Source organism: Urocampus carinirostris, chromosome 11 (genome assembly GCF_059441175.1).
Source record: "Urocampus carinirostris isolate Australia breed hairy pipefish chromosome 11, RoL_Ucar_1.0, whole genome shotgun sequence".
Classification (NCBI taxonomy): domain Eukaryota; kingdom Metazoa; phylum Chordata; class Actinopteri; order Syngnathiformes; family Syngnathidae; genus Urocampus; species Urocampus carinirostris.
The window spans coordinates 10,981,241-10,996,870 of NC_142359.1; the positions used below are offsets into that span (position 1 = coordinate 10,981,241).

The 15,630-nt window shown below is 42.1% G+C and overlaps 1 protein-coding gene across 2 annotated transcripts; it reads left to right on the plus strand.

Annotated features, from left to right (window-relative positions):
• The first annotated feature begins 928 nt into the window (after window positions 1–928).
• ttc29 (tetratricopeptide repeat domain 29) lies at window positions 929–13,969 on the plus strand. 2 transcript variants are annotated; one of them, XM_088348428.1, is made up of 12 exons: window positions 929–1,419; window positions 1,523–1,606; window positions 2,521–2,574; window positions 3,658–3,717; window positions 5,200–5,363; window positions 5,423–5,602; window positions 7,002–7,214; window positions 7,283–7,368; window positions 8,430–8,521; window positions 8,583–8,706; window positions 11,731–11,820; window positions 13,594–13,969. In XM_088348428.1, the coding sequence occupies exons 2-12, from the start codon at window positions 1,545–1,547 to the stop codon at window positions 13,747–13,749; spliced, it is 1,281 nt and encodes a 426-aa protein (XP_088204554.1). In that variant the 5' UTR covers window positions 929–1,419; window positions 1,523–1,544; the 3' UTR covers window positions 13,750–13,969. The 2 variants fall into 2 exon arrangements, with proteins under 2 accessions (XP_088204554.1, XP_088204555.1); XM_088348429.1 differs by lacking the exons at window positions 929–1,419; window positions 1,523–1,606; window positions 2,521–2,574; window positions 3,658–3,717 and adding an exon at window positions 4,240–5,107.
• Window positions 13,970–15,630: the final 1,661 nt, after the last annotated feature.

Below are 15,630 nucleotides of genomic sequence, written 5' to 3' on the forward strand. Positions count from 1 at the left end.
ACCTCGGAATGGCGCTAAAGGCCACCAAATGCTGTACAGTTCCCCTTATTGTTATTATTGCTCCCCTTATTAATGATCGTGATTTCCCTTATCCTCATTAGGGTCGCGGGGGATAAGCGGTACGGCTGATGAGATGAGATGAGATTTCCCTTATTAAACCGTAATACACTTTACAAACACAACACAGCACCTATCTACTCACAGCAATGCAGACTATGTAGAATAAAAACAAGAGACAATTTGTGTCAATGCGTGCATTTTATTTACCAAATAGTAAAACAATTAATTTTTGCATCATCTTAGTTCTTTCCCTACTTGCAGTAAATTTAGTGCGGCTTTTTATCAAGGCCTTATTGTTGATCTTGGCATTGGTGGGGGCAGGGTTGGGTAGGGTTACTTTAACTGGATTACTTTCAATTACTTTTGGATTACTCCAATACCAAATATGCTAATAAAAGACAAAAGAAACTAAATATAAATACAATTATTAAATTTTGTGCAGGCTTGGGGAGTAACGGAATACATGGAACGGCAAAAATGATCTTGGCAAGCTGTTTGGATTTATTTTCATTTTGTTTCTGTCACATTTTATGTTATTTTGCCGGAGATCAAAGAGATCAAAGCCAGGAGAGAAAGCTTACCACGTGTTGTGAGTCATAATTTTATTCATATTTAGTTTCTTTTGTCTTTTATTAGCATATTTTGGTATTGGAGTAATCCAAAAGTAATTGAAAGTAATCCAGTTAAAGTAACCCTACCCAACCCTGGGTGGGGGGAATATGCATTTTTGAGTGATCAGATATGATCGGTGGGGACTAAACGACTATTGCTCGTCCATTCCAAAACTAAACCAGTCACACATTAGAGTTTGAAGCCGGAACAGGCAAGACGATATAGCTTTAACAAAAAATGATTTTCTTTTTATTTGAAATGATAAAAAAAAAACTACAAAATATTGGGAACATGTATAAATAAATACAATTCCAAAATACAAGACCAAACCAACTTTTTTCAGTAGTGTCGACAAAATATTTCCTCACAAAAATGTGCTCTTATTTTCACCCATGTATACAGAACATCAACAGGATAGCGCTTTCAAATGTGGAGCATAAGTACCGATTTAGGTCGTCATTTTCAGTTAAGTTGCAAAAGAAAAAACTAACTTATTTTCTACAAAGTCTACAAGTTAAAAACACAAAGGTTAGACAACTAGTTTCGGGAGGGTGGGGCTTAAACCATGTTGCAACCAAAACGTTGAGGCAGACTTCCTCTTTTACGTAAATGTTTAGGATTGGCCTTGGTTGCCATGGATACTATCAACGCGTGGGGGCGTAAATTGCTATGGTAACAAACGCAACTGACAACAGATTTTGCAGGGGCGACCCCTACTTTACGTCGAGTTTGCGACAACAAACAAAGGCGAGTGACTGATAGCCTTTTGTTCTTGTGTGTGTTTTCATTTTTCAGTTCATACTTTCATACTTGTTGCTTTTACACTTTTTAATGCTTATGTTGCAAATAGTTGGCACCGCCTATTGCAGGTAATGGCAGCGCCAGGCGGCACACTACCAAGTGTGTCCTCGAGGATTAGGAGGCAGAAAAGCAGGTGAGCTACTGTAGTGGATTGTGATGCATGGCAAAAGTTTGTCAGATGCTTTTTAAATGGAAATCAAACACCCTGGCCGGAGATGAAAGAAGGCCTCATTGACTCTTCACAAGTTGGTTGGAAGGAGATTTTTTTTTTAAAAGTCAAAACTATTCCAGAGTTAACTGACGATCGTCTCTCACAAAAGTGGCATATTTATGTCAAAGTCCCTTGGAATCAGACAGTGTCTACACTAGTCAGTAGTGGCGCCAAGATTTTGAACTTTTATTGAGGGAAAGTCTGTTCCTCGGCGCAGAGGTCTCCAACCTTTTTCAAGTCGAGAACTAAATTTTGGTATTGTTGGGAATTAATTATCAAAAATGTACTGTTTACCAAATTGTTCCAAATAGTTATCTGACTCCATTAACCAAACACAACCTACATTCACCCAACAATTCATGCGCGCTTGTTTCTTGAAGGAAAATATGAATGAGAAAGCCGACATTTTCACACGGGGGCAGATTTAATTTTATTAACAATTTAACTAAGTGTACTCCATCTAAAATGGCCGAATTAGTGTCATTGGAGTCTCTGGGAAGCCCTCTTCTGAAGTCCTTTAGCTCTCTCCTAGATCCGCAGGTACTTTAGCATTCCTTTGGAGGCACCCTGGTGTCCCCGGGCATCACGTTGGAGACCTCTGCCCTGGCACGTGTTAGCACGTGTTTTCTCTTTGCCTCGAATCTCCCATTTGGATTTATAGCATTAAATATGAAAATAATCCTCACTATAAGTACAAAATTAGTCTAGAAACTATATCATATACATATATTTTTAGTTTTTCTGTGCCAGTAATGTTTTAAAACTTGAAAACATATAAGGAACAATTGAATTGTCATTGTCCTAAATGAGCTAATGGAACATGTTGTGTGTTTCAGAAAGTCAACTACTGAAGGTTTGACATGCAATCTCTCAAAGCAAGATATTGCAAAGTGAGTATGATCGCCAAGAGGACAATTTTGATTTTCACCATTGTTTTTAGAGGGACAGTGGGTGTTATTTGAATACCAGACGTACTTTGTCGTGCCAACAAAAATGAAAGACCAAAACTTTATTTTTTTGCCCAGTCTTTTGTAACGTTTTTAGGCTCATCTTAACCAAAACAAATGCAAAGTTCTGGACTTGTACAAATTTAAAAAAAATGCACGTTTAGATGACAGTTCAGATGGGCTCCAGCGCCCCCACGACCCTGAGGATAAGCAGCACCGAAAAAGGATTGATGGGTATGACAGTTCATGTATTTTTACTGATGATTTAAAAAAAAAAAAAAAAAATATATATATATATATATATATATATATATATATATATATATATATATATATATATATATATATGATGTCAGGACCAGAACAGAAACAGGACCCAATTGCATTTCTCACAAGTTTTATTGGAAGAAAGAGAAAAGGGCTGCGCCTACAATCCGGTGTTTGCTAGACGCTGGCAGCAAGTCGCCTTCATACTCAGTTTGTGCTCTGAACGCGGAATTTGATCTTCTGTAGCGAGCGATGGCGGTGTCAGGGACGGAAAAAACGGGTTGGTAGCTGGGACTGGGAGAGCAAGGCGTGGTCGGGATCGGAAGCGAGTCGTAAGCCAGGACGGGAGAGTAGACGTAGTCGGGGGACAAAAAGAGGTCGTAACCCGGGACGGGAGAACAGACAGGGTCAGGAGCAAAACAGGTCGTAGCCAGAGACAGACAGGAGCAAAAACGAGACAGGTGGGAGTCAGGGTCGAAAAAGGCTTGCCTAGTATTCACTGAGGTTCGCAGACGGACTGATAAAAGGGGACAGACAGGACTGGGTTCAAATACTGACAGGGAGCCAATCGGAACCCGCGGCAGTTACCGCATAAAGAGCAGGCACATCTGAGTCACATCAGTAATCATGACAATATATATATATATATATATTCTTAATGCATGTTTTTTACCCCTGGGAGATGCAAAATAATACACACTGTCCCTTTAAGTCCAGTGACTTTGTTTTGGAAGATTTGACACATTCCCCTTGATGCAGGTTCATCAACAGCCGCAAGCAGAACATCTGCGTGGGCCTGCTTCAACATGGCTTCCACAGGTTAGCCAAAGAGTTACTGAAGAGTGCCTCGTTGTCCGGTATAAGTGCACATCCTGCTGAGTGAGGAGATGGTGTGAATGTTTTTAGATTAAGAATCGTCTTTATTGTCATTGACAGTAACGCAATGAACAAGTTTAAACGCACGAATATAATAAACTCAATAAGGATAGAGCAGCATTATGGTGAAGCAACGTCTCTCATGGCGGCCATGTTGGAAGGGGCGTATTAATTGTTTATGTTTGTTTTCAGTATCAAAACTTGCGTAAACAATTTATATCGGTTTATTTTGTTTTCAACCATTGAAATTGTATTTCCAATTACGTGTCTTATTCATGCGTGGTTTGTTTTCGCATCGCCGGCACTTTTTTTCACGACCGTTGCTCCCCTCGCATGAGGTCTTTTGTCAGAGGAGGGCTACAAAGGGACGTGTCCTTTGTTGACCTCAAAATTTATGACATCGTCTGTATGAACTTGTCAAAATAAGAGTCAAGAAATAAAATATTAATACACATTTGTCTTTACATGGGCAAGATATATTCATGCATTTTAACAGTCAGGGCTAATTTAAAGTGGTGATCGCCCTGGGTAAGAAACTGTGAGTCTGTTGGTTCTTGTTTTAAAGTACCAGCAGCATCTGCGAGAGGGCAGTAGGTCTCAAGAGATTGTGGTGATCCGGGGTGAAATGGGTTTGCAATAATGTTGTCAGCAATGTCCCACAGATTGCACAGACCCTGATTTTCTTGGTTGAGATGATGACTCTATGTAAGGTTTTTCTATCTGCAGCCGTGCCGCAGGTGGCCAACACAAAGAGATGAATCTGTAATAATGTTGTCGGCAATGTCCTCCAGACTGGGTAGAGACCAGCCAATGATTTTCTGGGATGTGTTAATGACTTGATGACGTTTAGTTTAAAAATGTGAAGAAAAAAAACAGACTTGAAAGTGTGTGGAACTGGGCTTTGAACATGTCTGTCAACTATTGAGCACCTCATTTTGAAATGTCCTGTGTAACAGAAGTGTCCAGGACCCAATGGGGGTGAGGCTGATGCAAAGCGCAGATTTGTGTAATCACTGAAGTGAAGCAGGGAGGGTTCAAAATGCAGGCGAGATGTCGATGGAACAGTAAACTCGATAAGGGAAGGCAATAGTTCAAGGGTTTGGCAGGATGTATTCATTTTCTGGAAAGGTAGGCAAGGGTCTGGTACCCTGGGATAACAAGGCTTTGACAACAAGGCTTAGAACGTGACAAGGTAGGCAACATAATAGCGCAGAGCCAAGGAAACTGAGTGTTTAATAGTGAAGAGGGAGAGGTGTGATTGGAGGGTAATCAGGACACGTTACACCAGGTATTGGGTGTAAAATTAGAGCCAGGAAGTGAGCAACCAAATGAGGTAAGGGCGCGTGAGTGGGAGAGAGGAAACCAAACCAGTACTGCAGGATTGTGACAGAAGCTGATAAATGTTACCTGGTTGCTCCGCATTAGGTCCTTCTCAGAGCTTTTCCTGCTGCTGCGCCTGGACCAGGAACGCAGGGAAGGGGCAGAGATCAACTCGGCTCTCAGCCTTCAGACGCCGCTGGAGGAGCAGCACGACAAAATCGAGAGCATCGGCCTGCACCTGAGCCGGGCCGAGCAGGCCCAACGGGACGGTAAGGATGCAGGCGCCCGTTTGCGAGTCACGACTTGAAAAACAAAACTCTGGCCGCAGGACAGTGGCCGGCGACGTATGAGCAGCGTCTGCATTTGGGCTCGTACTTCACGGCGGAGTGGGAGGACCTGTGGCTCAGCTTGCACTTCTACCATACGTGCACGGAAGCGCGGGAGGAAGGATGCGGCAGGCATGCCACCGAGGGGCGGGCATGTCTGGCCGAGCTCTACCTACAGCAGGGTGCGTGTGTCTCTGCCTCTTATTTACCGTTCTTTGTTACCGCATACATTCTACAATTTACTTTTGTTCTTTTGTCCCCGCCTAATACCAGGCTTCCCTCCCTGTCTTAAAATTACTTTTGTTTTAATCCTTTCTTTATTCTTTTGTGACATTCTTCCTTCCTTCCTTCCTTCCTTCCTTCCTTCCTTCCTTCCTTCCTTCCTTCCTTCCTTCCTTCCTTCCTTCCTTCCTTCCTTCCTTCCTTCCTTCCTTCCTTCCTTCCTTCCTTTCTTCCTTCCTTCTTTCCTTCCTTAATTCCTTCCTTGATTCCTTCCTTGATTCCTTCTTTACTTCCTTGTTTCCTTCTTACCTTTCTTGCTTCCTTTCTTCTTTCCATCCTTCCTTTCTTCCTCTTTCCTCCTTTTCTTCTTTCTCCCTTTCCCTCCTTGCTTCCTTACTCCCTTGCTTCCTTTCTACCTTCTCCCTTCCTTCTTTCTCCCCTTCCTTCATCCCTTCTTTCCTTTCCTTCCTTGCTGCCTTCTTTCCTTCCTTCTGTCTTCTCTTCCTTCCTTTCTTCTTTCCCTCCTTCCTTTCTTCCTTCCTTCCTTCATTTCTTCTTTCCTTACTCCCTTTCTTCCTTCTTCCCTTTTTTTCCTTCCTTACTCTCTTCTTTCCTTCCCTCCTCCCTTCCTTCTTTCTTTCATAGCTTGATGACTTTTCTCCCCTCTTCATAACTTTGTAACTTATTTGGACCTTCCTTTGTGACTTCTTTTGTCCCTTCATGGTATCCCTCCTTCCATCCATTTCTTCCCTCCCTTGTAGCTTTATGACTTCTTTATTTTTCCCCCTCTTTGGAACTTTGTGTCTTCCTTTCGTTTTTCCTGTATCTGTAAATTTGTGACTTCATTCCTTTATTCCCCTCACTGCAACTTTTCCCATTTCTTTTGGGACTACACTCCTTTGTGACTTGTTTTATTCCAAACTTTTGTCCGTCATGGATTTCTCACTTATTTTGTTCCTTTCTTTCTTTAGAACTTATTTCCTTTGGGATTTCTTCCCTCTAAAACTTCTTCCTCCTTTATTTTTTTCCTACCTTACTTCTTTTCTTCATTACATTTTCTTCTTTGTTATTTCATTCAAAATCTCTTTTTAGCATAATATAATTTATAGTGGTTTTTGCATTTTTAACATCCTTCCTGCCCTAATACTTTCAATCCTTCTTTTCTTCTTTCCTCCACTTTCACCCTGTCTTCTGTTGCTTATATACGTGTTTTTTCACACCTTCCTAACTCAAAACATTCCATTATTTCTTAAAAAAAATAAATCTAAAATCAATAAATTCTTAGCTTCAATATACTTTCTATATCTTTTATCTGTTCTTTACTGCGCAATTATAAAAAAAAATTGCATCCACGAGCAGGTCAGCTGGACAAAGCAAGACATCAGGCGGAGCAATGCGTACGAATGGCCGACGAAGGCGGCTGGACGGACTCGAGCGGACGCTCCCTGCCACGCCGAGCACGCGAGAGTCTGTGGTCCATCTACAGCCGGCAGGCCGATGCCCGCATCAAAGCTGGCGATCCCAACCAGGCTCTCGAGCTTCTCCACAGAGGCTACACCACCGCCACTGAGTGTGAGCAAACAGCTGCTTCTTGTACCTGTTCTTATCTCGCTTGTGAACCAAGGTGTCTCTTATTGCAGCTGAAAACAAATATATAGAGGGTGAAGCTGCTTATCAGCTTGGACTGGCCTACTACAGCGTTGGAGATTATGACACTTCCGAACAGGTGTGTGTGTATGAAATCCATACCTGTCAACCTCCACGGCTTCATGCCCTTAGAAACTGTCGTATTTTCCCTTACAAAATACAAAGTAATCTTACACCATATTTTTTTTTTCAAACGTGTTTATTTATGTAGTATAATATGTTATATTGTACATGTGTTTCGTTATATCATATATATTGTTAATTAACATTTTGTTGTGAGATACTGAGTTGCTCGACATGAATGAGGTTTATCATTCAAAAAAAAAGTTAAAAAATTAAGTAGCTTGGACGTTTACTGTAGAAGGAAAAAATACATGCAAATATAACTAAGTAGAATTTTCTTATTTAAATTATGAATTCATTTTCTGCATTAAATTATTGTTGGTAATTTACTGATTAAAGGGATAACCATAAACCTGTCTTTTTTCATTTTCTCCTTTTATGTTACCTTTTTTTCTTAACTTCTTTATACAGCATAATAATTCGTAATATAATGCATTCAAGCAAGTGAGCCGCTTGAGAGCCGGCTCTCTTTAAAGAAATGAGCCGAAAAAGCCGTTTCTCTAAAAAGAGACGGACTTCCTTTCACTACACAACTACCACACAAAATATGATGTTTTTTTTTCAGATTAGAATGACTTATGGCGTTTTAATTCAGGTTCGGACATTGCGACTTGATGATTGTATCCAAAGAAAAATTCAAAACTATGTTGTAATGTAGGCCTTCTGCTGTGCTTTCGCTTTGTTCACGGGTGATCGGAATGATGCATGATGGGAAATCCCCAGGCGGCAGACGCATCCGCACAGCAGTCAAACCGCTTGCTTCGTTTACAACGAAAAAAAACCATACAGAGATAGAGGCTATCGAGGCGAACTCATTTGACTTGATTGATTTGCCGTTTTGTGATAGTCGGTGTATACCGGATGGCACCCATAATTGACAAATTTGCGTTTTTCCGTACAGATTTTCGTCGTACACGTCTTAAAATGCATAATAAACGTACTTTGTACGGCAAAAACGTACAGGTTGACAGGTATGGAAATCTACTAATGTTAGAAGTGTTTCAATTCTTCTTGCAGTACTTCAACACCTCCATGCACATCTGCAGCACCACAGAGGATTTCGACGGCCTCGGAAAAGCCTACAAAGCCGTGGCCAAATTATGTGAAAGGTAGTCTCAAGAAAATCGTCCCCACGCTTTTTGAATGGCAGCTTACGAGTTTATGTTTCAGCAAGGGAAACATCAACACCACCATCCAGCTTTTGGAGACGTTGGTTGATATGTCCCGTGCCAAGAGCCTCCATCACCACCTCGTCGACGCCTGCCTATGTCTCGGCCACGTCTACACTAACAGGGTACCTCACACACATATACATATAGTGGAACCTCGGTTCTCGACCATAATCCGTTCTAGAACCCTGTTCGAAAACCGATTTGTTCGATCACCAAAATCATTTTAATCCGTTCCGACACCCTGAATCTTTACCTTGAATGCTTAACGTAAACATAAAGCTAACCCAGGCTAATTGTACGTTCGCGTTATCGTAATCTTCCGTACGAAAGATTACGCTAACATGAACGTGTAAAAATAAAAAAATCAGGTCGCTTAGCACCCGGGTCTCCAGAACAAGTGGTGAGCGGTTCATTGGAAAGGGGGCTCCGTTCCAATACCCTGAATATTTACCTTGAATGTTTAACGTAAACTTAAAGCTAACCCAGGCTAATCGTACGTTCGCGTTATCGTGATCTTCCGAACGAAAGATGACGCTAACCTGAACGTGTAAAAATAAAAAAATGGATAAAGAAAAGAATTATGAATAGGATTTCTTACCCTTGTGGTGGTCAGCAGAAGGCGCAGGCAAGATCAGACTCTCGCACACCTCCTTCATATTTTGCTATTTTTTATTTCTTAAATGCAATAGTTGTACGCACTACTTTTCTTTTTTCACCTGTAGCAACTTTGCTGCTTGCACTGACTTTCTTCGGAGGCATAATTAGAGGCTAAAACACTTCATACACCTATATTAAAAGCGAAAGCAAAACAAAGCACGTTCGCACGCGATAACAGTTGGTCACGAAAAGAGCGATCTACACCCATACGCCGCTCAGCATCGCACCCTAGCGTACGCACTCACGCATTACCGGCGTTCGAACTCCAATTTTTTGACCAAACAGCGAAGCAAGAATTTCTCGAAATTTTTGGTCGGACTCCGATTTGTTCGAACTGAGAGGCGTTCGAAAACCGAAGTTTCACTGTACTGTAATCCCTTATCTATCGCTGTTATTTGGGACCTGAACCCCCACGATAAATGTATGATCTCAGGTTTGGGCCCAAACCCGACCTCGCATGTCAATTATTAATTCAGGCTAGGGCTGGGCCGGGTTTCTCTCTCGTTTTTTATTATTTAATTGGTGACGTGTCGTCGTCCACCGATTAAAGACAGCTTCTCTGGCAGTTTAAGGTCCGTGGTGTGCTCAGCTAACTGATCTCTAATCATCTCGTCCTCCAAATCTACAAACCTGCTCAGGGTGGCTAAGCCCCGGAGGTCGGCGACGTAACGATGGACCGATTCATCGATCCGCTGTTGTCGCTGATGGAAGATAATCCGCCACACCATAACACTCTGTGGAGCGGCAAGGTGTCCTGAGAGAAATTCAATACGGTCGGCAGATTTCCTGGCGGGTCAGAAGGCTCTGTTGGCCATCACTGCCCAGGCTATGGATCAGCATTGCCCACCTTCGCACATCACTAGCGTTCAATAGACCCATGGCTCAATAAAAGTTTCAAAAAATTCTAACCAGCCAGTCCATGGTACTAGCGGTCGCTAGACAACGCGTGGAACGGAGAAAAGGGTTAGACTGGAAGCGCCATCCTTGACACCAATGTTATGTTCAACAGGGCACTTAGAAATAGGCTTTGTCATTTATTTTCAGTAGGTATTCATATCATCACGTTTTTCTGCTACCGCACACTTTACGGTTATGACGTCACAACGTCGCAACATTACCCTTTGGAGGGGAGCGCCCGCACCCTTGTTCCGGTGCTCGCTGGACGCGGGAAGCAAGTCGCTCTCGCAATCGGATTGTGATCCGAATACGGAAGTGAATCTTCGGTAGCGGGAGATAGCAGTGTCAGGGATGGAAAAACAGATCGATAGCTGGGACAGGAGAGCAAAAACGTGGTCGAGATAAAAAACGGGTCGTAAGCCGGGACGGGAGAGTAGACGCGGTCGGGATCAAAAACGGGACATAGGCCGGAGACAAACGGGGGGATCAGGAACGGACAGGTGGAAAAACGGGTGCAAAAGCGGTCAGGTGGAAGTCAGGGTCAAAACTGTTTGCCTTGTAACAACAGAGGTTCGCTGACGGACAGACAACCGGAGAGTGACAGGACTGGGCTTAAAAAAGGACAGGGAACCAATCAGGTAGCCCGCAGCGGCTGGCGCCAAATGAGCGGGCACAGGTGATCTAAATCAGTAATCATGACCCATGTGTTCTGTGTTTCCTTTTCATCAAGGATTTGTGTAGCAACATGCTACTCTGGTTCCGACAGTGTGGCTTGCTAATCGGCACATTCGGCGGCCAGAGTCACACTTTCTTTCTCCTCTGTCCTCTCCCTCGTCCTCACAAATAAAATGTGCAAATTCAGGTTTTACGGGCTCGGGGAGGAGCGGGCCATAATACCTTCAGGCCAGGTCGGGCTGAATTTGTTAGGCATGATCTTACCTCTACCCCGCGATATGCAAAATCTGTGAAGTGGCCCCCTCCCAGCCCCAGCTTAAAGTTGACAGGGGATAATATATCACAGCTGCATAGGTGCTGTCCATTTTAGGCAGGCCGCAACGGCATGCTTTAGTGGCTTAACTTGCCCCTGCTTTCAGAGTAACCGAGGATAATGGTTCGCGGATACAACTGTACACTACATTCAAGGCAGGCCAGAACGGCACCTTGCACCTCTAGCTCGTAGGGCTGTGTGCTAACCACTCATACGCCGCGCTGTGGCTCAAACATTTGTTTAACACACAAAAGAACTGCATAAGTGTTTTTATTACTTTTCTTAACTTTGTTAACTACTGAACAAAAAAATAATAAGCATGGACACTGTTTAGCCAATCAGAATGCAGAACACAATGCTCAATGCAAATCCATGAACTAGTGAAACCATGAAAATTTAATTGTGTTGTATGGTTTTCCTGCAAAAAATAGCTGCCACGCCAGACGAAAATGCGCTATGACGGCCCCTGCTCGCATTAATATCAAATCAGGGATGATAGATCGCATAGTATTTTTTAACCCTCTAAGCAATGAGGCTGCGAAGTAAGAAACAAGATGTAGCAAGGGTTTACCGTATATAATGTCACAGTTCTCTCTTCCCGCAGAGGCAGTATGACCGAGCTCGGGAGAGCTTGCTACAAGGTTACAACGTTGCCTGTGACATTGGGGACGTGTCATTAGTTCAGAAGGCACAGGTATTGTTTTCAGTTTGTGTCCAGTCAATAGATTTCAGAATGTGTACTTTTCAATTAAAGTAAAGGAATTGAATCAGAAAAATTCCACCAAAATTATTCTATACTTAAGTACAGTGATACCTCTGTAGTCGAACCACTTTACTCAGTGTTCGACCCCATAGTACGAGTCATTTTATCTCTGGTCTTGGTTGAGTTGATGACTCCAACAACCGGACACAGACAAAATATAACTAGTTAGAGGGAGATCTGCAGCCATCATGGCTACTCTCGCTTAGTTGGGTCGCATCGATCCAAGAGAGTAAGACAACGAGCGACAAGAATTGATCTGGATTTAGTGCTTTTTTTGGAGATAGTAAAGCATCCAAAAGTTTGTGATAAGTGGAAGAGGAAAACAATGAGCACAACGATCAAAAGCTGTTTGAATCAGGCAGGCAGTACATTGATGAAGATAACTGTTGAATTGTTGGACCTGAACAACAAATGCAGTAGGATTCGATTAAAGATCAGGGGTTTTCAGAAGACGAGGAAGTAAGAGACCTTCTGAGGATTTACATGTTAATGTTTTGGGTATTTATTGTTGTGTAGGTATGTGTTTTGTTAGTATTTTGCATTTTTTTGGAATGCATAGGAGCGTAAAAAAATAAATACAATGACTTTGTATTGGAAATCACGTTTTGGTGTTCGAACCCCGATCTCGAACGGTTATGGACGAATACAGAGGTATCACTGTAGTAATAAATTTAGTAGTTATTGAACCACTAATCTCTAAAATATTGATCAGAATTCCCTTTTAGCTTAGCTGAGCTGCAAGAAGAATACTGTAGTATTATAAAGGAAATTCGTCTGTTGGTGATGTACTCTGACAATGTAATTATTGATGCTAACAAGTAAATCTGCAATTTTGCATGGGAGAAAGTTTGTACTATGGTTTGTTTTTTAAACCTGATGTAAATGTTCTGCCCATTAAAAAAATGAACCCTAAAAAGTTGCTCCTCATCCTGCATTGTCAAGGCTAGCCGCATAATATAGCATTCATTGTCGCAACTCTTCTAATGCTGGCCGGTGTATTGTCAAAGCTACTCGCTAAAGCTAGCAACATGGTCAATGGGACTACCAAGCTTTGTCAAAGCTAGTCGTTAAATCTAGCATGCTTTATGACAATTAACTGCAAATTCTAGCACCTGCATTGTCAACTAGTTGCTAGGGCTAGCATGCATTATCAAAACTGACTGCTAATTCTAGCGTCTGCATTGTCAAAGCTCTCCGCTGAATACAAATTGCCTCACGGCTATATCATCCAAGTTACTTCCTAAAGCCATCAGCTGCACAGCTGAGGCTAACCAGCATCTTCAAAGTTAGCCGCTAAAGGTAGAATGGATCATCGAACTAGCTAATTCTGGCAGCTGCATTGTTAAAGCTTGCCACTGAATACAGCATGCATTGTAGCCACTCCTCTAATGCTAGGGCCCATATTGTCAAAGTTACTTTCTAAAGCTAGCAACTGCATCACTGAGACTAGCTGGCATATCAAAGCTAGCAGGAATGATCAAAATTAGCTGCTAATTCAAGCCAGTGGATTAATGTTAGCAGCTAAATATAGCACGCATTGCTTTGCATCGACCATGTCGTTTCGATGGGTTTGGGAATCTAACTAATTCTTGATCAAATCTCAATGCCGAAGAGATTATGGCCGAGTAACGAGATATCATTTTGTCTGTAATTCTCCCTTGGTATGACATGTAAATGCTTTGGTTCCCTGTTTGTGTCCGTCAGGTATCGCTAGCCAGTGCTCACACCCGTTGCATTGTGGGAAAGTACAGCGCAGATGTGGAGTCCACGACCTCGGCCGCACTGTCCCGTCTGCTGGCCTGGAAAGTGGCGAGAGGACTTCACGAGGACAGCGACAATGCGGGCGTGTGTGACTATTAAGTAATATCAGGTCTCAGGTACAATTCTTTTGTACGGTGAGCTGTGAATTAAACTGAGAGGTATATCACTTCTTATCTTTGTCTTTAAACATTTTGTTAAATTATTAATGCCCTTGTAAAGTCTGTCAGTAATTTTAAAGATACTTTTCATACTCCCGCACCATTGTCTGTAACTCATTCGTACCCAGAATATTCTGTAAATAAAACCTTCGAAGGAACTACTCATTGTCCCAGCCTTTATTTTGATAGCCTACCTTCTTGCTACCTGGAATCAAACAAACACGAGGAGAAAAAATATATATTTTCCACATTCTGTACTCTTTATTTGTTGCTGCTAATTGTCATTTCTCTATTTTTGATTACACTATTGTTCTGATGCTCTTACAATTTAGGCCAGTCCCCCAGGATTACCTTGTAAATATTCATCTACCAACACTGCCGCTTTACGTATAAGACTACCGCTTTTCTCCCCCTTGAAAAGCCTGCCTATTCGAAGTATTTTATAACGTGTTTATCCTGGATTACCATGTCTTGTCTTGTAAACAACTTGCATTACGTTGGAATCAATGACCATTACAACAATTGTAATTCTTGTCATGATTACCGATGTGAATCACTTGTGCCCGCTCATTTGGCACCAACTGCCGCGGGTTATGATTGTCAGTATTTGAACCCAGTCCTGTCCGTCCCCTTTTGTCAGTCCGTCTGCAAACCTCAGTAAACACTAGGCAAGCCTTTTTCGACCCTGACTCCCACCTGTCCTGTTTTTTGCTCCCGTCTGTCTCCGGCTTCGACTCGTTTTGATCCTGACCACGTCTGCTCTCCCGTCCCGGCTTATGACCTCTTTTTGTCCCCGACTACGTCTACTCTCCCGTTCTGGCTTACGACTCGCTTCCGACCCCGACCACGCCTTGCTCTCCCAGTCCTGCCTACCAATTGTTTGTCCGTCCCTGACACCGCCATCGCTCGCTACGGAAGATCCACTTCCGCGTTCGGAGCACCATCCAAGTACAAGAGCGACTTGCTTCCCATGTCCAGTGAACACCGAATCATGGGCGCAGCCCTTTCTCTATCCTCCAATAAAACCTGTGAGAAACGTAACGCAATTGGGTCCTGTTTCTGTTCTGGTCCTGACAATTCTTATAAAAACATCCCTGCCAATTTATACTTTATACATTTTTTGATCATTTCAAATTCTGTATGCCTTCTAACAATTTTTGTACAGGGATTTAAATGTTTTTTTTTTAACTCCATCATTTCGGCTCTTATCTCTCTCATCTGCTGCGTATAATAAGTAACGCTACATGTACTGTAAGTGGGCAATGATCTAAGAAAGATTCTAAAAGAATGATTTGTTCTGTTGATTTAATAAATAAAATAAAATAGTTTACACAAATAATAATTGTTTTTGTCTCCGCAGTCTGTCTTGCTATGAGTAAACAGGGTTGGGTAGGGTTACTTTAACTGGATTACTTTCATTTACTTTTGGATTACTCCAATACCAAATATGCTAATAAAAGACACAATAAACTAAATATGAATAAAATGACTAAATTTTGGGCAGGCTTGGGGAGTAACATAATACATGGAACGGCAAAAATGATGTTGGCAAGCTGTTTGGATTCATTTTCATTTTGTTTCTGTCGCATTTTATGTTAGTTTTCCCGGAGGTCGGAGATCAAAGCCAGGAGAGAAAGCTTACCACGTGTTGTGAGTCATAATTTTATTCATATTCAGTTTCTTTTGTCTTTTTTTAGCATATTTGGTATTGGAGTAATCCAAAAGTAATTGAAAGTAATCCAGTTAAAGTAACCCTACCCAACCCTGTGAGTAAATAGGTGCCGCTGTGTGTTTGTCAGGTTAATCAACGATTTGAAATTAT